A 24,149-nucleotide genomic window follows, 5' to 3' on the forward strand; every position below is an offset into this window, starting at 1 on the left:
TTGGGCTTCATTAGGAATTCGGCCTAGTATCTTGGCCGGCTATGTTGCATTTAGGGGGCCAATACTTTTCCATTTATTCCAAAAACACTTAGGCTGATGCAGGTAAATCAATAGGAAGCCTCCAGCCACGTTGACATGTAAAATCAATAGGAATTATGACAGTTTTCAGCTTATGATTGCACTAGTCAAGGATTTTGATTCATTCAAAATGAAAAATGAATCTGGGGTTTACAACAGAGAAGAGTCGAAAAAATGAGGACAGCAGATGTGAGGCTGGGGAACCCCCGTGTGCTAAACACCGATTCTAGGCCAGGCCCTGGGAGGCACTTCATGAAATTCACTTGATTGAAACCTCCCTACTCCTGAATCATCCCACCAGGGCCGGGAGGGATCCCGGGTGCAGCCTTCTCCTCTCTTTCTTCATCCCTCCTGTCCCCACCAAGTGCATAGAGAAGGTTGGTCTTTTACCCATTTAAATCTAAAACATCAGGAAAAACATTTATTCCAAATAGTGAACAATTCATAGCCTGAAGATTTTTTTTAGAATATGCTTGATAACACACCCCAGAAAATCAACAACTTAGTAACTTACCAAAAACTATTTAAAATTCACACACCTGATTTTCAGAGAAGTCTTTCATCGGTCTCATTTATTGCAATATTTTCTAGCTTTGCATCCAGTACAACACAATGAAGTATTACAGTGATTTTTATCATTGCACCAGCATATACAAATACAGATCAAATGTAAATAAAGTGTGCTTACAGTGGTGATCCAAACATAAAACTGCAAAGGGAATTCTCTTTGAAAGTGTAATTATTTTTCTCCAATGTACCAGGTATATATTTTTCTCTATGCCAGGTATACATATTTTTCTTCATCACATGTGACAAACATTTGATGACTTGTCACTAAGTGGGATTCATTTCCATAGGGCAACTTTGAAATGTGTGGCCCAAACACAGCATTCCAGCACATGACCTCAGCATCACTGGGTTATAGTCATGTACACAAAGATAAACCAACTCGTATATGCGTGAGTGCAGCCCATATACAAATCTCACTTTCAGAAGCCAGAAGGCAGGTATTAATATGCCAGCCTTGCCAGGGCTCACATTGAACTTGACACAGATCTGAGAGTGTGACTTTCTGGAAAGCATGCTCTGTTTCAGGGTGCAGTGATGTGGAAGTTTAAGGTACATCAAAATTCAGGATCCAAAATTGCATCCTCTGAAAACTCCGCCTGCAGAGTGTGCTGCTGCAGAGGGCTGCCTGGATGCGAACTGCATGAGGGATACATCCCCCCATTCTCGCAGCCAAAGTTCCTCCCGGGTGCAAAGGAGAAACCATGTGAACCTTTGCAGGCCCATGAGCTTATACTTAGTTCAGAGCAGTGAAAATTCACTCAAAAATACCCTCATTGCATAAAGAATGAATATAGCCTCTTTAGGTTACTAGTGAACAAGCGCAGAGGAGTTAGTTAAGGCAGGACTTTTTTTTTTTTTTTTTTTTTGACATGGAGTCTTACTCTGTCACCCAGGCTGGAGTGCAGTAGTGCAAGCTCAGCTCACTGCAACCTCAGGCAGGACTATTTTTAATTATTTTTAATACCTGCAAAAGGGAATCTGCACATGCACATCCGTGTTTCTACAGAAATCTGCGATCGATGGCAGATCTGTTTGCCTTTGTGTGTCCACATGAACCATTTGGCAAAGGCATCCAATGCTAACAGGGCCCACCAACTACAACGGAGGCAACAACTCTGTGGATTTTCTTTCACAGAAAGAGTAAAATTTCATTCAACCGTTCCATTTTTTGCCTCCTGTGATTCTAACGATGAAATTTAAATAGGAAAATGTTTCAATCGTTGGAGTAAAACACTCTTTAAAAAAATAATGCTTCGAAAAGTAAAGCAAAATCTTTTACCAAAATAATTCTTTCACTTTTCAAATTGTTCTGTCCACGAGCCAGTGTAATAAACAAGTGAAAGAATCACATTCTGTAGGCTTAAAGAATGCCACTCAAATTATTACTTTTTCCCTTGCCCTTAATTTGAGTGGAAAAAGCTAAGGAAATTAAATGACTCAGAAATTCCAAAAGAAGGTCAGTCTATGAGAAAGAGAGAATAAGGCCCTTTCGATAGTCTAACACATACATCTTTTTAATATATTAATGACAGTGGTATAGAAAGAATATGAATAAATGCCTATCACAGTAACCTAATCAGAGTAAAACAATAAATAATATCTAAAAGAATATAGTTGAACTTCTTGAAACTATTTTCTTAAAACCAACCAGTTTCTTTGGAGAGCTCCCAACAGAAGTCAGTATCATTATCATTTGGCATAAGTGCGCTCAAGCCCACACTGTCAGCACCACCTTGCTGGATGGAAGGAAGCCGGCAGTGTCAAACTCATTCAAAATACTGCCTTAGTCATATTTACTGTCATTTTAATCTAAGGCGTTGCAAAGTTACCATGAGCTAGATAAAGCGCATTCTTAAATGTCTGCCATAGATACATTAAGGCATAAATATTCCAGCCTTGAGCCACAAAAACTGGGGGGAGATATGCCAATGAAATAGACTATCTTTAACCAAAGGAATTAAAGAAAAACTTATCACCTAAAAATGAGACTAGTCAGCAAATACTGTAAGGGGCCCATCCACAAGGCCAAGTCTGAGGCCAGGCCTGGACCCGGTGGCGTCCGGATTTCTATCAGACACCTCAGATCCAGGTCACATGAGCCTTCACAGCCCTCCCCACTGTGTTCAGAAGGTGGTGGCACTAACATTGCTATAATGGAAATGTGCCCCCTACTTTGCCAAAAACCGTGCACATCTGGCATTCATCGATTGACCCTGTCCTAGGCGGGGACAGCCCTCAGACAGCCACCTTCTGCCTAGGTTTCACAGCCCCAAACTGCACGTGAACCAGTAGCTACTTGCTGGAGCAGGCCGGAAAGGCAGCATCGTAACTGGCATTAAGCCACAACTGAGGAATGCTTTTCACGGTACAAATGCGCCCAACTCCTCGCCTAGAAAGTGCTCCCTTCCTATCTTGCTTAGAAATGTCAGCCCCGGGGTGGGGCAGGGGAGAAATGCTTCTCAATTCTCTCTGCTGTCAGGCCAATGATGACGCGCCAGGCTCCCAGGTGGAGCTGTGCACTCCGGGGAGACCTATCCTTTAATGGGTGACAACCAGGCTCTGCACTGCTGGCAAGAGGCTGCTTGGGACATTTTACGCTGAGGCAGAATGAATGTCCTGGTTTTCAAAAGGTGGCAGTGGCTCTCTCCAAAAGGTGAAGTTACTGAAGGTATCCGAACAGGGAAAGTCTGAAGAATGGCTTCTTTTCAGCAACGGGAAAACGTGGTCGACTACTTCACAGAGTCTCACATACCTGGAAGGAAAGGGACATTGTCACTGGCACTGAGCGATACCAGCTATGCACCCAGGGCTGCACGTAGAAGTCAAGAGAGATCTACAACCTCAAGGAGCAGACCGCCTACTTATCGACACGACTGAAGTCATTCTAGAATAATTTGTTATCGATTAATTGAAAATGAGAGATGAAAATGAAGAGTATGCAAACGAGGCATCAGAGAAGGCTCTGGGAAAGAGGTGGGTGGGACCTGACTTCACTTGAAGGACAGGTAAAGGGGATACAGCCAAGCAAAAGACGGCAGGAGGAAGTCAGCATGGCCATGGGATAGCGCCTGCTGCAGGGGTCACATATGGGACATCGGGGGAAGAATCACAGACAAGGCACATCTTTGGAGCACCTGACAGAGATTGCTTCATTGCACAGTGAAAAGGAGCTGGGTCCTGGGGTTAAAGAGACATTAATTTGATGTTCAGCTCTGCCATTTACTAGCTGCGCGATCGTGGGCAAATGGCGTAACCTCTCTAAGCCAATTTCTTCCACTGTAAAGGGAGGAAAATAAAAACTATGCCACAGTTTTAAGGATAATTTAAATAAAATAACATATGCAACATTAAAATAATGTATACTGGGTGCTCAAATGTATCTAAATGACAAATTATCAACACGTCTTAGAGAAAAAAGCCCTGGTTGGCATGACGGTCAAGAGACCCGGGCTCTCCTGCTTGCTGTAACCTTGGACAATTGTCTTGCCCTCTTGGAGCCCTTCGTCTTTACAGTCTGTGGAGCTGAATTAGAGCAGGGCTTCCCAATGCTTCCTACAACGTTCTCTTGCTCTCTTTTATTTGCATGCCCAAAAATATGTTGCATGTTAGTTTCTGTGGCTTCTACTATGAAAAGAAAGTTGCTATTGCTATATTGAATATGCATGTTCAGACCTCCAGGCACCTCCAAACTGAGATTCTGGCACACCCAGCCCGCTGCCAGCCATCCCCAGATTCCTCCTTGACAGTCACTGATCACTGTCTAGTTCCAAATTGCTAAGAACCTAAAGGAACTTTCAAAATCCAGACTCCAGAAGTGTGCATGTTCTGAGGTATAAAATAATGTATTAAATGAAGCCGAGTGTGTATATTTAATAAAGGATCTCCAAAGGACTTATGAGAAACAGTGTGCTTGCACAAAATGGGAAAGTGACGTCTCCTAATACAAAACCAAGAGTTACGTCTTTCCTTGGGATTCAAACAAACAGACAGATTTTTAAAATACCTCCCGGCTTTAAGGCTTATTTGTCTGAGGTTTGTGGCTGCGGCAGCAGGGCCCCTCCCTGCAGGCTTGACTACAAGGCCGCGGTGGGCACTGGAACCAAACCCACTCTCACACTCCCTGAGCGGCCAGGCCGAGTTCCATCTGCGCGCCTCCCCCAGACCGACCTCCACACGCAGTGCTCCTCCCGAGCAGGCAGAGCTTATGCACAGACACTCGCAAACGAAAGGGAGAAAGAACTGAGCTGCTCCCGCTGTGTGGCCCCAGTCTCTGAAGACATTTCAGATGACTGTCCCAGTTCTGAATGACAAGCATCTACTTGGCTCAGAAATAGCTATACCAAGTTCAGCGCCAGAGAAATGTGAGCTTCCCGGGGGAGGAGATTTACTCTCTCACAGGAACAACCCCGCCTCCAGTCCAGGTGTAAAATGTCAACATCCCCTGGCAATGAGTAAAGTCTGCAGAGCTCCACCCTAGGCCAAGCCATGGGCGAGGTGTGCATTTTAACCCTAGAGCCTCAGTCAATGCAATGACCGCAGAGGCCACCTAGCCAAACCCTCTCAGATGCTGGAGTCCCTCTTTCCATGCACTGCATGGCAAGACCTGCCACTTTCCCATTCCTGGACAGCGTCTCATTGGTTCAAAGTTCTTTTTGATCCTGATATGGTTTGGCTGTGTCCCCACCCAAATCTCATCTTGAATTCCCACGTGTTGTGGGAGGGACTCAGTGGAAGTTAACTGAATCATGGAGGCAGGTCTTTCCCATGCTGTCCCTGTGATAAAGTCGCATGAGATCTGATGGTTTTATAAGGAGGAGTTTCCCTGCACGAGCTCTCTTTCTGCCTGCTGCCATCCATGTAAGACATGACTTGATCCTCCTTGCCTCCTTTGACCATGATCGTGAGGTCTCCCCTTTTTTTTTTTTGTTTTTTTTTTTTTTTAGATGGAGTCTTACTCTGTCACCCAGGCTGGAGGGCAGTGGTGTGATCTTGGCTCACTGCAACCTCCGTCTCCTGGGTTCAAGTGATTCTTCTGCCTTAGCCTTCCAAGTAGTTCGGATTACAGGTGCAAGCTGCCATGCCTGGCTAATTTTTTTTTTTTTTTTTTTTTTTTTTTTTTGGCATTTCTAGTAGAGACAGGGTTTCACCATGTTGGTCAGGCTGGTCTTGAACTCCTGACCTCAGGTGATCCACCCACCTCGGCCTCCCAAAGTGCTGGGATTACAGGCATGAGCCATCGTGCCCAGCCTAAATCCTTGTTCCTGTATAAATTACCCAGCCCTGGGTCCATGTCTTTATTAACAGCATGAAAACAGACTATAACACAGATCCTAAATAGAAACCCAGTAGGTCCTCTCCAGCCTGGGGAATGAGAGGGGAGTGGGAATGAGACATTGTCACAGTCAGCCACTTAGAACAGTGGAGGTGGCAGAAACCGCAAGGAAGGGTTAAGAAAGGAATCAAGTTCCTGCTGTTTTTCTGCCAATCAGGAAGCAGCCTGGCACTGCCTCGCCTTCTGCAGGAGGGAACAGGGCCTTGGCTCCAGCCTCCCCTCTCTCTGCACAAACCTTGAGGACTGCTTGGGTACTGGCATGACTGCAGGGTGAGAGGAGTCTTGTGGGGCAGCCCCAGGACTCCTGTTAGCCTAGAACTGCCCTATTGACACTCAATTAGAATCCAACTAGTTTAAGGACCATCTTGAAAGTAAAAATCTGCCCTAGAGAGAACTTATCTCTCTATCTAAAACCACAGAAGGTACATGGAGAAAACCAATCCTTAGGAATCTCCTAGAACCAAACTCCCCCAGTCTAACTCCTCCAGATAAAGAGGAACCCCTCAGGCTATCTGGGGCCACTAAGGCCAGAGGCTCTTTTGTTTTTTGAGACAGAGTCTAGCTCTGTCGCCCAGGCTGGAGTGCAATGGCACGATCTGGGCTCACAGCAACCTCTGCCTCCCGGGTTCAAGTGATTCTCCTGTCTCAGCCTCCTGAGTAGCTGGGATTACAGGCATGCGCCACCACACCTGGCTAATTTTTCTATTTTTAGGAGAGACGGGGTTTCTCCATGTTGGTCAGGCTGGTCTCAAACTCCTGACCTCAGGTGATCCACCCGCCTCAGCCTCCCAAAGTGCTGGGATTACAGGCATGAGCCACCGTGCCTGGCCTGCCAGAGGCTCTTTTCCAGGTCTGCACAGACCAGACCAGAAGAGGTGTAGTCTCTGAAATGGACAAGGCAGGAAGACAAGGGTCGGCCTGGGCTGATGTCACCCAGTGGGCCAACCTCCCAACAACATGGAATGAGGAAATGCTCTCCATCCTAATAAGTTAGGAACCCGAGGGGGACAGGAGAAAGTCAAGAGTGATTCTAAGCACACAAGGATGCCTCATTGGAAAGAGTAATCCCATTTAGCCCACCGACTCAGAAAAACTGGGCTTTGACCAAAAATATGAAGGGAATTCTTAACAATTACACAGCAATGTCTCTGGTAAGAAACATTTGGTATGTGAAGAGATATACAGTTCCTCATCTTTAAATATAACTTCACATATTTCAGTTTGGTTATATTTCTCATTCACATTCTAGGCTTTCAAACCTAACTTGGCAAATCTAAACTACTAGTTTTCAAATTCATTCATTTCCATTCTGTAGCAGACTCTAACCACGAGTTTAAATTTTAGACCCAGAAGGGATCTGATTTAATTCCAGTTGTCTAAAAATTATGTTTTGGACAAAATACAAGGAGTTAAAATACACTTTTTCATTATAAGAATTACAGATTAACATATAGGCAGCAAAGGGGAAAAGGTACACCACAAACTGGGAAGCACCGTTTTAAGATAATAGTACTGATCTAATAATCACATAAAATGTGTACAATACTCACGAAGAGATGTTGGTCTTTGCATGTTCCTGTACCAGCTCTCCTTTAGGGTTGACGGTAAATATTCTATTCAAAGACACTCCTACTTGCTTGTATGAATACACATCCTATATTTGGTAAAGGTGATTTAAAGTGTTCGTTAGAAAAGAGTTCATTGTAAAAACAAGTCCATGGTATTTCTGATTTGATGAAATATCAAATTTTCATTAACCAGAGCTCTACCTCAAAGTGGTGCAGTGAAAGAATATCCTTTGATGGGAAACTATTCAATTAGTTTTGCTCTCTGGGCCTCAATTCCCTCATCTGTTCAAGGACTGAGTTGAAGAAAAGACAACCTATCACGTCCCCGCAATTCTAACATTTCTTCAGGTTATTCTTTGACCCATATTCCTACTTCATGAAAATCGCTCATAACTTTCAAAAGTAGGACTTTCTGATGGAGCAGTTAGTACCCAACTACATTCTCTAGAATACTTAGCTTTCCAGTAAATGTGGGCAATACGTGCAAAATCTCAAAGCGCTTCTTTCATGATACGAGACAACACTAGACACTTAAAACGTGAGATGCTGAATTCGCCATTATGGTTAGGACTGATTTTGCGGTTCCCTTCTGGTAGAAAGAAACTAATCCGATTAAATGTTCTTGCTTTACTGCTTTAATGAGTAATTTGAAATCTGGAGTTTTAAGTCCCACATCTCAAGCTTTGACCCACCTGCCAACCTTCAAAGAACCCTGGAGGCCATAAGATAATTTGTAATCCCCTTGCCTTTAGATGTGGGCAAGTGGCTCTTCACCAGGCTACTGCTTCTGGGATGAGAATCTGACTCTACATATGGTTCTCGGATAGGGCTTTCAGATGACAGCAACCAGAAAAGGCAGTCATTTCAAGGGTTCTTCAATACCCAATCTACTACTTACAGCTGGTCGGTTTCCAAAAGCAGCATAAAAGGGTTCTGTGTTGGGGAAAAACAGGTTTTTGATGTCTGTCAAACACTGGACTTTAAACTTTTCTGGCTTCTTTTCAATCACTTCTCTGTTAAACAAATAAATAACAGATTAACATGAGAGGCTAAGCTTCCTTTAGCATCAAACTGTTTTTAGCTGACAAAGCTGCCGCAACACTGAGAAAACTCAAATCTTCAAAAGTTTAGTGTGTGTCAGGCAGCTGAGACATCCCAGAAAAGCACGAGATGGAAAGTAAACCCGTACTTTCAAGTCTTTCTACAAAGAAAACACCAAGGATGAGCCATTTCACCAAGAGTTATCCTGGTCATCCAGGGAACAAAGAATGACAGAGCATAAAAACAAAAAGGAACATCTCCAAATTAATTCGATGAGGCTAGCATAACCTTAAAAACAAAACCTAAAAAAAGAAAGTATGGGCAAAGTGTGGACCAATCTCATTTGTGAATATACGTGCAAAAATTCTAAAATATATATATACACGTGTGTGTGTGTGTGTGTGTGTGTATACAAATTGTAGCAATGTATAAAAGCTGGGTTTATTCCAGGAATGAAATAGTAATTTAATATTTAAAATCAATATAACACATTATCAGGTTAAAAGAGAAAAACATGATCATCTCAATAGATACAAAAAGGGTATTTGATACCAGTTACCTCCCAAATTAAAATTCATTTTTAAAAATATTTAAATGTAAAAAGAGGATTTGATACAATTTAACATCTAATCCAGATGAGAACTCCAACCAGGAATAGAAGGGAATACTAAAAAAACCTACAGTGAACATCTTATTAACAGTGAAATAAGGGTGGTCTGTATCATCGTGGCAATTCACTGCTGTATTGCCTGTCCTATCAAATGCAATCATGTAAGAAAAATAAATAAAAGTTATACATATTAGAAAGAATTAGGGGAAAAAATTGTCATCACAAAAAACAAATATGCACATTAAGAAGATGAACCTACACATGAATTACCAGAATTAAAAAGACTCTAATAAGGTTAACAAGTCAATGTATCAAAAAAAAAAAAGTACAAAAATTAATCGCATCATTTTCATGCATTAGAAACAAGCAGAAAAGGTAATTGTGTAAATGGTATTTTAAATCAAATTTTAAAATATAAAATGTCTAGAAATAAATCTAACAGAAGATGTGCCAGACCTTTACAGCTAAAATTATAAAACTTTACTGAAATATATTAGGAAAGACCTAAACAAATGAAGAATAGACTATACTCTTGAATTGGAAGATCCAATATAATTTTGAGATATTAATTCTTCCTAAATTGCTCTACAGATTCACTGCAATTTCAATCAAACTCATAACAGAGTCTTGGGTGTTTCGATGAAATTTGAGTCTAGAAGCTACGAAAACGAGCAGAAAGCCAGGCCTAGCACTTCCGATGCTGGGAAGGTGAGGAGCTTCTGCAGCTGTGGGAGCTGGGACACTATGGCCTTGGCCAATTCGTCCAGGCCTTTGCCAGTGGAACAAAACAGAAAGCCCCAAAACAGAACCACATGTTCACAGATACTTGCTTTATGACCACAATGGCATCTCGGAGCAGCAAGGGCAGGGCAGTCTTTTTTTTTTTTTTTTTTGAGACAGAGTCTCGCTGGTCGCCAAGGCTGGAGTGCAGTGGCGCTATCTCGGCTCACTGCAAGCTCCGCCTCCTGGGTTCATGCCATTCTCCTGCCTCAGCCTCCCGCGTAGCTGGGACTACAGGTGCCCGCCACCATGCCCGGCTAATTTTTTGTATTTTTAGTAGAGACAGGGTTTCACCGTGTTAGCCAGATGGTCTCCATCTCCTGACCTCGTGATCCGCCTGCCTCGGCCTCCCAAAGTGCTGGGATTACAGGTGTGAGCCACTGCGCCCAGCCAGGGCAGTCTTTTTAGCATGTGGTGTGGGGACAAATGAATATCCATATAGGAAAAAAAAAAATTAAACTGCACCCCTACTTCATTCTACCTAAATAAATCCATTCTTAGTGGACTATAGACCTAAATGTGAAAGCAACACCTTCAGATAAAATCCAGGAGGACTGTCTTCATGCCCACAGGTCAGAGAAGACTTTGGTAATACACAAAAAGCACAGCTACAGAGGAAACAATACATTCAATGACATAAAACTAAGTTTATTTTCATTAAAAGCTATGAACTGGGAAAAGACATTCGCAGCACTCCTGACAAAGGCTAAGTGATCGCCATCCTGTGCTGAGGGCTTGTTTTTGCCAACTGCACCACACGCATATCCACCCACTACCTTCCCCTCCTTCATCCTAATTCAAAACCTAGCAGTAAAATCAGAACTGCACCCAGTTAAAGAGTTGTGCTAAGGAAGGTCATTTGTGTGCCCGTCAATGATAAGACTGCATAAAGAAAATGTGGCACATATACACCACGGAATACTATGCAGCCATAAAAAAGAATGAGCTCATGTCCTTTGCAGGGACATGGATGAAGCTGGAAGCCATCATTCTCAGAAAACTAACAGAGGAACAGAAAACCAAACACTGCATGTTCTCACTCATAAGTGGGAGTTGAACAATGAGAACACATGGACACAGGGAGGGGAACATCACACACCAGGGCCAGTCAGGGGGTTGGAGGGGAAGGGGAGGGAGAGCATTAGGACAAATACCTAATGCATGCTGGGCTTAAAACCTGGATGATGGGCTGATAGGTGCAGCAAACCACTATGGCACATGTATACCTATGTAAAAAACCTGCATGTTCTGCAAATGTATCCCATAACTTAAAGTAAAATTAAAAAAAAAAAAAAAGGAAGGTCATTTGTGTTAGGGCAGCCTTCGCTAGCAATTCTAGAGAACTCCACAGGACAGCTAGCACATGGAACAGCTCTGGCTTGATGGCAGCCATAGAAGGACCAGGCCGGTGGCCATCTGCCACTGGAGCACCTTGGCCTTCCAAGAGGACATATCAACTATGAGCTTTAGGGTTTTTAAAATAATTCCTCCCAGGGAAAAAGCAATACACCTTGGACAATGATATTTAAATAAGGAAATGAAAAGGATCACTTTAAATGCATAGTTAGTGTTAGGATGTCGGAGTAACGATGTGGACTTTTTGCTTGGCCTAGCAAAGCCTTACTACTTAACACCGGCTGATGAACGGCTTGTTGAAAATTGTCAGCATAGCTTAGGGACACAATTTCACTAAAATATCAGGATTTCTATTGAGATCAGTGCTGTTATGATAGCTCTGAGGACTTGAAATACACTAGGTTGTGCCTGACTTTTCTCCCCTAGAATGTGCATGTCTCAATTTGACATCTTTTACTACAGGAAAAAAGCTACTGCTTACACAAAACAGCGCCGTCATGGAAAAGGTACCTACAGAGCTAAAGGAAAATACACAAGAATCAACACAGCATTTGGGGCCCATCTAGATTCTTCCACTGTTGGCATGATTAGCAGCAGCAAACAGTTCATCTGGTCTTCAAATTCAGGCAGAATCGCGTCAATGACATTCATAAAGACCAAGTTTATGATATTTACAATCAGCCTTCAGCAGGGACCAATGTCCTATGGTTGACCACAATAGCTTTTGCTTTGAGAGGTGTCTAGTAAATTGCCCTGGGCCTCCAACTACAGGGACGTCCAGTGTTTTCTTCCTGCAACTCCAAGGGGCCAGAGTTAGTCTGGCTTAGCTACCTTGATATGGCCCCATAGGTGAAGGGAGGAAGGTAATCAGAAACTGGCCAGTGGTCTGTTAGAGGACCCGTAAAATGAACAGTTCCCAGAAATCTAAGACAGAAAATGACAAGTATGATGGGTGTCAAAGGCCAGGTGAATGATGGTGGTTCGTAGACAGGCCACTTAAGGATCCCTAAGGAGATGAGATAGAGGCTCATTGTCCAACGGACATTAAGATTCAGCCAGGCCACTCAAGAAGAGATGGAGCAGGAGAGTGACCCAAAAAGACGGAACAGCATGTGCAAAGGCTCCAAGCAGAGACAATTGTCTGGGAGACACAGACTGAGATGTAGAGACGAGAGAAACACGCCTGGAGAGGAGGGGAGGCGCAGGCCATGAGGAGCCACCAAGCGCCAAGCTCCCGAGTCTGGACTTGGCCTGAAAGCCATGAGGAGCCAATGCAGGTGTAGACCTGTGTTTGGAATGATTTTTCTGGTGCCTGCTATGGAGCATGGATATTGGCTGCAGAAGACCAGTGAGGAGGCTATTCTTACAAAAATTGCAGTTAGGAAGAGAGAGGGTCTGAACAGGCCCACAGATGTAGGTGTAGGGAGCAGGCCTGGTACCTGTGCAGGGCAGAGAAGAGGCTGCTGGGACTCAGCAGCAGGGGCCCCTGGGGCAGCACCGTGCCCCTCTCGTTGACCCAGTGCAGGTAGCCCCGCGTCATGTCCGCCATCCCGATGGCACGGGCAGAACAGTAGAGAAATTTATATCCATTCCTGAAAGACATAAAACATTCACATTTCATGGCATCAGAAAATGGAACCTTTCTGCATTCATAAATCCTGATCCATATCTGTTCTGTGGAGAATGGCACTGTTTCAAGTTCCCCCACATACAAAAGTCCACATTCTACAAAATCTTGCTTGCAATTGAGAAATAGGCTTAAATACATTTCACTGTAATTCACTAAGTGCTTTTGCATTCCCCACTTTGTTTAATCCTCAGGAGAACATGGCTGGATGAGTATTTTCCCCTGGTTTTACTGCTATGGAAACTGAGGTTCAGATGGATGAAACTGGTTCACCTGCCTGCGCTTGAGCCCCTTGTACTCCCCCTGGTCCCAGCTCTTGGCTAGAGCCCCCGCGACAAGACCACAGCCACCTGCCAATTCACACACTTTGCTCCAGCATTTGCTTCATTCGCCCCTACACACACCCCATCAAATTCCTCCTCTCTTTTGGGTAATTCACATCAGCACATAAATATTCTGCAATCTCTCATTTCATCCTTAAAACAAGCCAAGCCAAAACAACCACACACACACACATGCACACACACCAAAACGTCCTTAGTCTCTCTCTGGCTAAGATACCATTTCTCTGTTCCCTTTTGTAGCAAAATTCTTCCAAAAAGCTGACTACAAGCATTGAGTCCTCTTCTTCACTTTCCTTCCTCTCCTCACACTCCCAGCAGACTCTTGTTCTCTTGTTCCCTTCCTTGCTGTCCCTGCACAGGTCACCCTGATGCCCATCTTGCCAAACCCAGGTATCAACTCTCAATTCTTGTAGGAATGGACTCCCCAGTAGCATCTGCCTCGGGGGCTCATTCCTTCTCCCAGAGCACCTGAGTCACTCAGCTCCCAGGACTCCACAGTGTCCGGGTGTTCTCCTCCTCAGCGGCCACCGCTTCCCAGACAGAGCAGCTCGCCTGCTCCCATCAGCTCTGCCAGCCTCAAAACACACAAGCGCCCAGGGTCTCAGGCCTCATTTCTCCACACCCCCCACACTCCCTAGAGGACCTGGGAACCTCACCCACTTCCACAGCTCCAAATGCCATATCTAGACTGAAAAAACAACTAGTCTATGAACACAACTTTATTGCGTTAGCAGGTCCATTTCACTTTTTTTTTTGTTTATTTGTTTTCGAGACAGAGTCTTGCTCTGTCCCCCAGGATGGAGCGCAGTGGCGTGATCTTGGCTCACTGCAACCTCCGCCTCCCAGGTTCAAGCAATTCTCCTGCCTCAGCCTCCCAAGTAGCTGGGATTACAGACATGCACCACCACGCCCGGCTAATTTTTGTATTTTTTATAGAGACAGAGTTTCACCATGTTGGCCAGGCTGGTCCTGAACTCCTGACCTCAGGTGATCCACCCGCCTCGGCCTCCCAAAATGCTGGGATTACAGGCATGAGCCACCACGCCCGGCCCCATTTCACTATTTTTAACTATCAAAAATTTAGTGTCTAGAATGAAATGTGCTCTAAGTATAAAATATATACCAAGTTTCAAAGTCTATTATAAAAAAAAGAAAGTATGTGCCGCCCTGTCTGGAAAGTGAGGAGCACCTCTGCCTGGCCGCTGTGCAACCTTCCAAGTGTGAAGTGACAGCCCTGTGTGTGACCTTTTCTGTCTTCCCCAAGTTTGCATTTTCGACATTAAAGTTTACTTTTTAATTAAAAAAAAAGAAGGTATGATACATTTCATTAATCGTTTTCATATTGATTACATGTCTAAGTGATATCATTTTGAATATGTTGGATTAAGTAAAACATATTATTCAAAAATTTTAAACACTATCTATACACTGATATCTCGCAAATGCATGGACCCCATCCAGACCCCTCTCCCAAGCTGCAGGCTACTATGAACTCCACATTACACCCACTGTGCAGCACGTGCTCACCGTGGACCCCACAGTACTCATCGCACTCCAAAATGGGTACCTCCAAAACCACACACACCACAGCGGCTCCTCCCCAACTCACCCCGAGACTCCTCGGGGGCCCCTGTTGCAAGTGGCACTGCAAGTAGCAAGTGGCACTCTCCTAACCCAGGTGTGACGTCAAACCCTCAGGGACCCCGTTGGTGTCTACCTACCCCCAGCCCCCATGCCACACAATCAGCAGGTCCCCTCTGCTCCACCCTCGGCACCACCCAGTGCTCCCACCACGTCCACACCGCATGGCCTCCTGGCCTCCGTTGCTGCGACAATCTTGAATGACCTCCCTGCTGCTATCCCGACTCCACGTGGTGCTCTAAGAAAATGTAAAGCGTAGCCCACTCACACTCAGAGCCCTCCTGAGGCTGCACCTCTCACAGACGTCGTCCAAACCCTTCACTGTGGCCTGTAAGACCAACAAGACCTGGCCCCCACCTTTCTCTCCAACCCCAACCCCATCTGCGATGACTGTCCAACTCCTCACTCCTGGCAAACCACACAGGTGTTCCCATCCTTCCTCCAACTCGCCACGCTCATCTGCGCTGGCACTTGCCCATGCCGTTCCTCCTGCCTAGAGCACCTTTCCCCCAGTCTGCAGGGACTGCTTGTACCCTCACCTCATCTAGGTCTCTGCTGGATCTCACCTCTCCAGAAGGCCCTTCCCTTGACCTCCCCCATGCGATGAAACACACACCCCCTCACTCCTCACCCAGGCACTGGCCCTTGCTCTGCCTTCCCTCTCCTCCTAGCACTGATCACTAATATGACGTTATAGTCCTTCATTCGACTGTATCTCTCATTCATCCATAAACTCCATGAGGACAGGGACTTTGTCCCATTCTTTGCTACAACCCCAGTGCCAAAAACAGTGCTTGGCATGTAGCAGACACTTAGCGAATATTTGCTGAATGAGTGAATAAACTACCCGCTTCCTATCCAACATACTGTTCTACCACGAATATTTTATAATGGCCAATGGACTTGTTTCGAAAATTGCTCAATCACATGTTCTTTAAAACTAAGAAATGAGAAAGTTTTAAGACAAAAAGAATCTAGAAATGTCAGCTTGTCTGGAATACAGGGATGCATCTGAAAATCAAACAAAATTAAAAATTTCTTTTTTTTTTCTTTTTTTTTTTTTGAGACGGAGTCTCGCTGTGTCACCAGGCTGGAGTGCAGTGACACAATCTCAGCTCACTGCTACCTCCGCCTCCCGGGTTCAAGCGATTCTCCTGCCTCAGCCTCCTGAGTAGCTGGGACTACAGGCATGCACTACCACGCCCGGCTAATTTTTGTATTTTTAGTAGAGACGGGGTTTCATCATGTCGGCCAGGATGGTCTCGATCTCTTGACCTCATGATCCACCTGCCTTGGCCTCCCAAAGTGCTGGGATTACAGGCCTGAGCCTCTGCGCCCAGCCAATCTTTTTAATTTCTAAATATCTTTGTATTTTAGCCATCTAATTCATACAATCTTTAAAAAGAAATCACTATTTCCATGTATAGCTCTTCACATCAAAGTCCTAAAAGCTGCCACCTGCAGAGATCTAAGATACTAATCTCACTCAGAACTGGATTGTCAAATATATTTCACAGTTGGGCCATGCCACTGAGTTACTGTCAGCATGCCAGCCTTCTTGCCTGACTAAACTTAGCTGGAAAGCCAGCTCAAGAGTGACCTAATGGGGAAAATGTTTGCTGGTGGAAGAGCCTTCCCTCCTGCCTTCAACAAAAGCTGTCTGCAATGCCAACAAGTGCCCCACCAAATGCTCAGGCAGCACTAAGTCTCCATGGTGCCCCTCACAGGGAAGACCCCTCACTCAGAAGGACAACCGGTGGCAGGACATGCCACACAGGCCAGCCCAGCCCAAGTCCCTGCTCAACCCGCAGGCTCCTTCCACGGTCCCTTCAGTGCACACTCACTCACTGAGTACTCCTATGCCAGGCTGCACACGGGGCTTGGGGTACGCACAGGGCATGGCACAGCCCTGCCCCACAGGAGCAGAGGGTGCTTGGGGAAAACCAACAATACCCAGAAGGACAGGTGGGACCCAGGAATAGGAGGTGCCAGTGGATAAAGGTGCGATACACACATCACCCCTGTTCCTCTAGCATTCTCAGCAACTGGAACAGGGCTCTGGAGAAACACCAGAATGGGAAGAAGGAAAAAAAAAAGAGGGATCCATGCCCAGGCTTGGTACAAGTTTTCTCCTCTGCCTAATCTCTGCATCCCTCTTCAGACACTGACTCGGGGAGATTTAAATAGTTTGGAAAGATTACCTTCGGGAGCATTTTGCAAGCTTCTAGACTGCAGTTTCTCAACACTGACATCTGAGATTGGAGGAGTGTCTGTTGGGGACTGAGGCCCCCACGATGCCACCTCATCGGATATGCAGCACCATCCCGGGTCCACCCACTAAGAGTCAACAGCATGCCCCTTTATGTCCATCAAAAGCATCTCCGGACACTGCCATATGTCCGTCAGTTGAGAGCCACTGCTATAGAGAAAAAGGACTCTGTGGCCCCATCTGCCATCCTAAGGGGAGAGAGGGTCACAAGCCACCTTGAGAAAGGAAGGCTCAGCACCACTCAGGCTTGGTGAGTTGCCTCCCAGGCGCTCTGCAACCTGGCTCCTGCCTACTTTCCTGCTTCATCTTTTACCCACCCCACCGTCTGCACCGCAGTCTCCCTTTCAGTGAGCCCACCCAGTACCTGCTCATCTCCCAGCCTCCCCTCTCGCTCCTACTTCCACCTGTGGTGAGCTTTCCTCTCCTTTGAAACCCTGCTCCTCCATGGAGACTCAGCTGAGTGCCACCTTCTCACAGGGGCCTCCTCTGACACCTCTGGTCAATCAAAATTAACTTCCTGACGTATGTCCAACAAAAACCAACATCTTTCACACTCGACCTGCCCCTCACTGCCTTATTACAGGGAGCCCTAAGTGTCTCCTCCCACAAGACCACAAGCTTCTTGAAGGGAGAGACTGCTCAGCACCCCCGACGGCACCTAGGACAGCTCCTGGTGCAACCAGAGTCTAGGGGCTCCCTCTGAGTTTGGGCTGAGGTTTGGCTTGGAAAAACAAAACACACCCTTGTGCAATCCACACAACCAGGAGCAGAGCATTCCTGGGTTAGCAGTGACCTCAGGGGTCATCTAGCCTAATCTCATTTTATAGAAGAGGAAAACAAAGCTCAGAGTGGGGAAGGTACTCGGTCCCAGGGCCCAGGGTGAGCTAATGGCTGCCGCTTCTGGGATCCCGGCCCGACTCCTGAGCAGACCTTCCATCCTATCTCTTATCATCTCGCATCATCCTATCTCTTACTGGCAGAGGGCAATGACTGCAATAAACAAAGAAGTGCTGACATGAAAGAAATAACTGCTGCGGGCAGGAGAGGAAAAAAGATCTAGGCCGGGCGCAGTGGCTCACGCCTGTAATCCCCACACTTTGGGAGGCTGAGGTGGATGGATCACCTGAGGTCAGGAGTTCGAAACCAGCCTGGCCAACAGGGTGAAACCCCGTCTCTACTAAAAATACAAAATTACCCGGGCGTGGTGGCACATGCCTGTAATCCCAGCTGCTTGGGAGGCTGAGGCAGGAGAATCGCTTGAACCTGGGAGGCGGAGGTTGCAGTGAGCCAAGATCATGCCATTGCACTCCAGCCTGGACAACAAGAGCAAAACTCCATCTCCAAAAAAAAAAAGACCCTAACAAGTCTGCTACAGATGCCTCTCATTTTCAGTCCACTGGCTTGGGACACTGCACACCTAGGCCCCAGCGGAGCTAACGAACCTGGGGAAACACGGTAAGTGTTCTTTTTTCTAAGTCACAAAGACACTGGCTTCTGGTTACATGAATATAAAAGCATGTATGAAATAAGGTCAAAAATTCAAAAAAATTATTGCCCAAATTTAGGCCTCAAAGGACCCATTAGCTGAATGATCTAGATCTTTCAGGCAACAGTCCTTCTTGACTTTCCTTCTAGTTTTGAATGCACCTGAATCTGAAAGGGGTTCCTGTATCTTCCATTTGCATTTGTTCTGTTTCATCAATACTCAAGCCAGCTTTATACCCTCTCTATGAACAAGGTGACAATTAGCCTTATGGATCATTCCTCATGGGCTGACTAGATCCAAACAAGTCATTAAATTCAGCAGAAAACAAAATTGTCCTTATTCACTGTTGTTTCAGGCAAGTGGCTAACTGCAAGATTGGCTTTTTCTCTCTCTCTCGCTCTCTCTTTTTTTTTTTTTTTTTGAGATGGTGTCTCACTCTGTCACCCAGGCTGGAGTGCAATGGTGCGATCTCGGCTCACTGCAACCTCTGCCTCTAGGGTTCAAGCAATTCTGCCTCAGCCTCCCGAGCAGCTGGGATTACAGGCACCCACCACCATCCCTGGCTAATTTTTGTATTTTTAGTAGAGATGGGGTTTCAGCATGTTGGCCAGGCTGGTCTCAAACTCCTGACCTCAAGTGATCCACCTGCCTCGGACTCCCAAAGTGCTCGGACTATTCGTGTTAGTCACTGTGCCCAGCTGAAGACTGGCTTTTTCATTAGACAAATACTACAGTGCATAAAATGTAAGTCATACCCAAATTTAAGGGAAGCAAAATCAGGAAAAAGTCCACAAACCCTCATGTAAACGGCATCTTTTCCCTGGTACCCTAGCATGAGAATCATTTCGCTGTTTCTCTAGAAATCACAATACAGATTCAAAAGTATGATGGGAGTCACTAGAACAGTGGGTCACAAGCCTTGGTCAATTCTTAGCCTGACAGGTCTCCCAGTGGTGGCTGCTAAGGCCCTCGTGTGAGGAGGCTTGAGAGAGCCTGCTAGGATGGGAATTACTTTCATCAGTGGTTGGCTCTGGAGGCTGCCATCGTGTCCAGACTGTCCTCCATGATGGGGACCGAGGCCAACAAGCCAGGCCCAAACCCTCCGATATCCACATAGAGTCCAGCAAGTCCGGGGACAGGGAAGAGGCCAGAGCTGACTAGGGTCACAGATTGTGGCCTGAGGACTGTGGCATTTGAGCCAGGCATTAAAGGCTATAAAAATATTGAGAAGCAAAAATCAAAGGGGAAGTCATGTCAAGCTGAGGCCACCACATGAGCAAAGGCAGGAAGAAGGGAATGGAGTGCAGAGGAGGAACAGAGTCGCTGGATTAGAGCAGGAAGGGCTGAGAAACAGCAGCTGAAAATAAGGGCTTGGCAGAAGACTGGGACCTGAAAGTGCCAGGTTTCAAATGCCACACCAAGGAGCTGGCACCTCCTCCTACAATGCTGAGCAGGGAGCCCTGAAGGTTGTAGAAAGCTGCCCTGAAGATGGGTTTTCAGAAGCCCTGGCCATCCTGCAAATCACACAGGCCTGACTGGGTGCCGCGGACAACACACACATCCAACTCAATGAGCAGGCAACGGTTTGGGTCTCCACGTCACATCATGCTCCGGGCAGTATCTGCGGGTCCAGACAAACAGGTTTCACTCATTCTAAACCAACCAATCAAAGAAAAGAATGGTCAGGGGTTCTTCAGTAAGCCACACAGCTTTATTTTTCAAGAAGATCTCTCTTCTGAGAAAACCAAGAGACAAATCAAGACCAAAAAAAAAAAAAAAAAAATTAAAAAGCAACAGGGCTTGGTTAATGTTACAGTAAGGACAGAAATAGATTTATGTTCCAAAAACCAAATGAATCAGCTGTGCACTACTCAACGTCCTGACCCATGAGGGTTTCTTTCCTTCAACTAAAAATAGATGCAATTTTCAGTGTCACACAAGTCAAGGCACCTCATGAGTAGATTAATCCTTCTAAATGAAAGGTCAGCCCGTGGTGAGGCTGCGGGGAGGCGACGCTGCACATACGCCGCCTACAGCAGCACAGACTGGGATAACCTTTCTAGAGGGCAATTCAGCAATATTGATCAAAGCTTTAAATGTGCTCATCCTTTGACCCAGCAATTCTACTCCTGGGAATCTACTTTACAGCGGGACTTCCCTAAGTGTGTGTGCCTTCTTTATTTATTTATACATGCATTATATATCATAAGCATTGTCTGTGAACGCTTACTGCATCACTGTTGGCAATAGGGGAAAAAGTGGCAACTACCTACACGTTCATCAATAGAAGGCGAGTTAAAGAAAGTATGGTGTATCTAGACGACAGGATTCTGCCCAGTAGCAAAAAGAGTAAGGTAAATATTACATAAAATGAAACAAAAAAGATATGATGAATAATTAAATAATGTGAGTGTATGTGTGTGGGGATGTAAATAAGTTTTTGAAATTCAGCAAGATAGAACCAAACTGTTCATAGTAGTTCTACTTTTAAGGAAGGGAATAGCTTGCAGCAAGGGCAGGCAGGAGGGTGATACAACCTCTGCGCTTTACTGTTTCCATAATCTCAGCCTCTTTTATTAGTATTTTTATGTCTTAAGAAGTATGCATAACTTTTGTATTAATAATTTTTTAAAGACGAAATCTAGAAAAGTAAAGTCAAACCAATGAGCTTGGGCATCTAAGATGACATCTGAAGCTTTATTAATGTACATACTTATTTTTTTAGAGAGATGGGGGGGAAATCTCACTATGTTGCCCAGGCTGGATTCGAACTCCTGGGTTCAAGCAATCCTCCTGCCTCAGCCTCCCAAATAGCTGGGACTATCGACATGTGCCCAACAAAATCTGAAGCTTTTAATCCCACCAGGATTAAGGTTCTCTCTCCAAGCCGCCATTTTTCTACTGGATCATAAAGTCCCAGGTCAGAGACTTACCTAGTTCATAGCAATCCCAGACACCTGCCCTAGGATGAGGCACTAACAGGCACTCAAGGAATGCTGGATGGATGAACGGATGCAGGGCAGGGAAATACAGTTCATTCATCTGTGTTCACAGAGTTCTAGAAACAGCTCTGGATGGTGGCCCATTCCCTACCATCACCATTGTGGGCTAGAGATGAGCAAACAAGGTTGGGAACCATGGGCCTGAGACTTCCGTCTTGACACTATCTTGACACTCACTAAGTGTGAATGTAACTTGCTCACCCACCTCACCCAAGGAGAGACCGCACTGTCCTGATTCAGGCAGAGGCACCTTCCAGCTCTAACTGGCTGGAGAACAGAATGCTGTGGAGGGGGAGATTTCACTCGCATGGGAGACTCTAGGCCACAAAAGGCTGGAGGAGGCATGACTGAGCGGGAGAGAGGCTTGGGCCTGGCAAGCTAGAATGGGGGTGTTTCGGAAGGGGCGGGGCATGGAGAATCCCTGCAGGGCTCTGAACCTTGGAGGCAGACGAGAGCAATGAGAATTTGGATAAATCACTTTAGTTCTCCTAGTTAATTTCACTCATCTAAATACAGAAATGATATTATGTGCTTTTCAGAATCTCTGTAAGATTTAAGTGAAGTAACCCATGTACCCAGCACAGGAGAGCAGTCGGAGAACCCCTCTCCCATCTGATGTCTGGGGCTGAGGGTCCCACGGTGGGCACTGTTCTGTTTTGGGCCACTTGCTGGAGCACTCCACAGACCAGGTGGACATGATGTGCCCTGCTGGTTGGCTCGCAGGGTCTGCAACGCCGCCAAAACTTGCCTGGAGTCTGCAACTTTTTAGTCTACAGAAAATCACTTGGCATATATAACATATAAGCTCCTATTTCTTCAACTCGCTACCTCTGCCATCCCTCGGGATGAACTAAACGTCAGTCTCACCCCTAATGCTGCCGCCATCTGTGTTCTCCTAGTAATCAATTCCCCTATACTTCTTCGCCCCTTGTTTCTTGGTATTGAATTCAAATTTGGAGTTGCTGGGATTCACTTTCACTCTGGACTCCACTGCTACCCCTGACCCCCACTGCCCCTCCCTGGTTGAGGTGCAGCCCTCTCTGCAAGTCACCCCGTGCTGGGACAGGAAAGATTCCATATGCAGAGTGCGGTGCACACACCAGCGTTCACAGGAGGCGGGAAACAGGAACTCTGTACTCACTGGCTCACTTTATGGTACAGCTTAGCGATGCCCTGATGGGTCCAATCCTTCCCAAGGGTGGGCAAAATGTGGCCAAGAGTATCTGATCTAAATGAAGAGAAAAAGAGAAAAATAAAGTAAAAATCCCTTTCAGATTCATTGCACCATTCATGCCTCATAAAAAAAAAAAAAAAAAAAAAAAACGCAAACAAGACCCACAACTTTCTTTCTGGATAGAAAGCCCAAGGCTCAAGTCATCAAAGTTGATGCTGACGGAGGGACAGGTAATCCACGGAAGGATGCCTCCAGTCTGATCATGCATCGAGGTGACCGGCTTGTTCAATCAAAGGTAAAGGCCATTCAAAAAGACGCTCTTGAGAAGCCCCCACAGAAGCAACCAAGTCGAAGAGATAGTAATACCCCAGAAGGAAACAACTAAGCCCTAAACACAATGATTGCCACCAAGGAGCTGAAACTACATAAGGAGCTCCAACTGCACCAGAATTCGAACCGTGCAAGTCCCATGAGGAGAGCAGAGGTGCCAACACCGGGCCCAGAGACCCCACGGTGAAGCAAAGAAATCTACCATGGGCCCCAAGTCAGCAGGACCTACCTAGTAATTGTCCCATCAATATCAGAAATGATGACTTTATCATCCCAGTTCCACAGATAGATGGTGCCCTCACAGCGGCACGTGCCTTGGTACTGCGTGGTGACACTGAAAACCACGTCGTTGGGGCCATTCTTCAACTTCAAGCTTTTCTGAAAAACATGAACCATTAGTATTTGTCTGCTTGAGGGAAAGGCCCTGATTGATGGGCATTTGGCTTCTGTTCTATGAGAAGCAGGATTCGGCTTTAAAAACAAGTGACTGCCCTGGGCCCTTGTATAATTCTTTCTTTCCCCACCCTTCCTTGTTCTGGTTCTTTCCGGGGCTGGACAGGCAAAATGAAACCTCAGCTCTCTCAGGCCCCCTTGTAATGCAACTTGCCTACTTGCTACAGAGTTGTTCTACTTCCCAGGATAGTGCTAATTTGATCCAGTATTTTCAGATTAGAGTCATTAGCCAGGATTCAATGACGGGGCTATACGGCATAATAAATCACAAGTTTGGAATAGGATACACTTACCACTCTATGACTAAATAGGAAGATCATCATTCAGGGAGACAAATTTAAGCCAAGTGTGAAAATACATTTCCCTAAATAACCATGTTTTTAAATTATTATTATACTGACACGAATTGGAAAAAGAAAAGTCTCGGTTATCAGTCATGCCTCATATCCAGAAAAATATAGTCTAGACCCAAAGAAATCACACCAAAT

At 45.6% G+C, this 24,149-nt stretch overlaps 1 protein-coding gene across 36 annotated transcripts in view; it reads right to left on the bottom strand.

The window, feature by feature from the left end:
- Window positions 1–621: 621 nt before the first annotated feature.
- LPIN1 (lipin 1) overlaps window positions 622–24,149 on the bottom strand; it is a 150,762-nt gene continuing 127,234 nt past the window's right edge. For 27 of the 36 annotated variants that reach the window (XM_063789289.1, XM_009442017.5, XM_001160223.7 and 24 more), the window contains 6 exons: window positions 23,438–23,586; window positions 22,846–22,932; window positions 12,775–12,927; window positions 8,447–8,561; window positions 7,531–7,634; window positions 622–3,400 (listed from right to left, as the gene is read on the bottom strand). In XM_063789289.1, coding sequence (XP_063645359.1) covers window positions 3,241–3,400; window positions 7,531–7,634; window positions 8,447–8,561; window positions 12,775–12,927; window positions 22,846–22,932; window positions 23,438–23,586 — 768 coding nt within the window. In that variant the 3' untranslated portion in view covers window positions 622–3,240. The remainder of the gene's footprint in view (window positions 3,401–7,530; window positions 7,635–8,446; window positions 8,562–12,774; window positions 12,928–22,845; window positions 22,933–23,437; window positions 23,587–24,149) is intronic. The other 9 variants (XM_054678263.2, XM_054678267.2, XM_054678266.2 and 6 more) reach the window with 1 other exon arrangement.

Source organism: Pan troglodytes, chromosome 12 (genome assembly GCF_028858775.2).
Source record: "Pan troglodytes isolate AG18354 chromosome 12, NHGRI_mPanTro3-v2.0_pri, whole genome shotgun sequence".
NCBI classification, from domain to species: Eukaryota; Metazoa; Chordata; class Mammalia; order Primates; family Hominidae; genus Pan; species Pan troglodytes.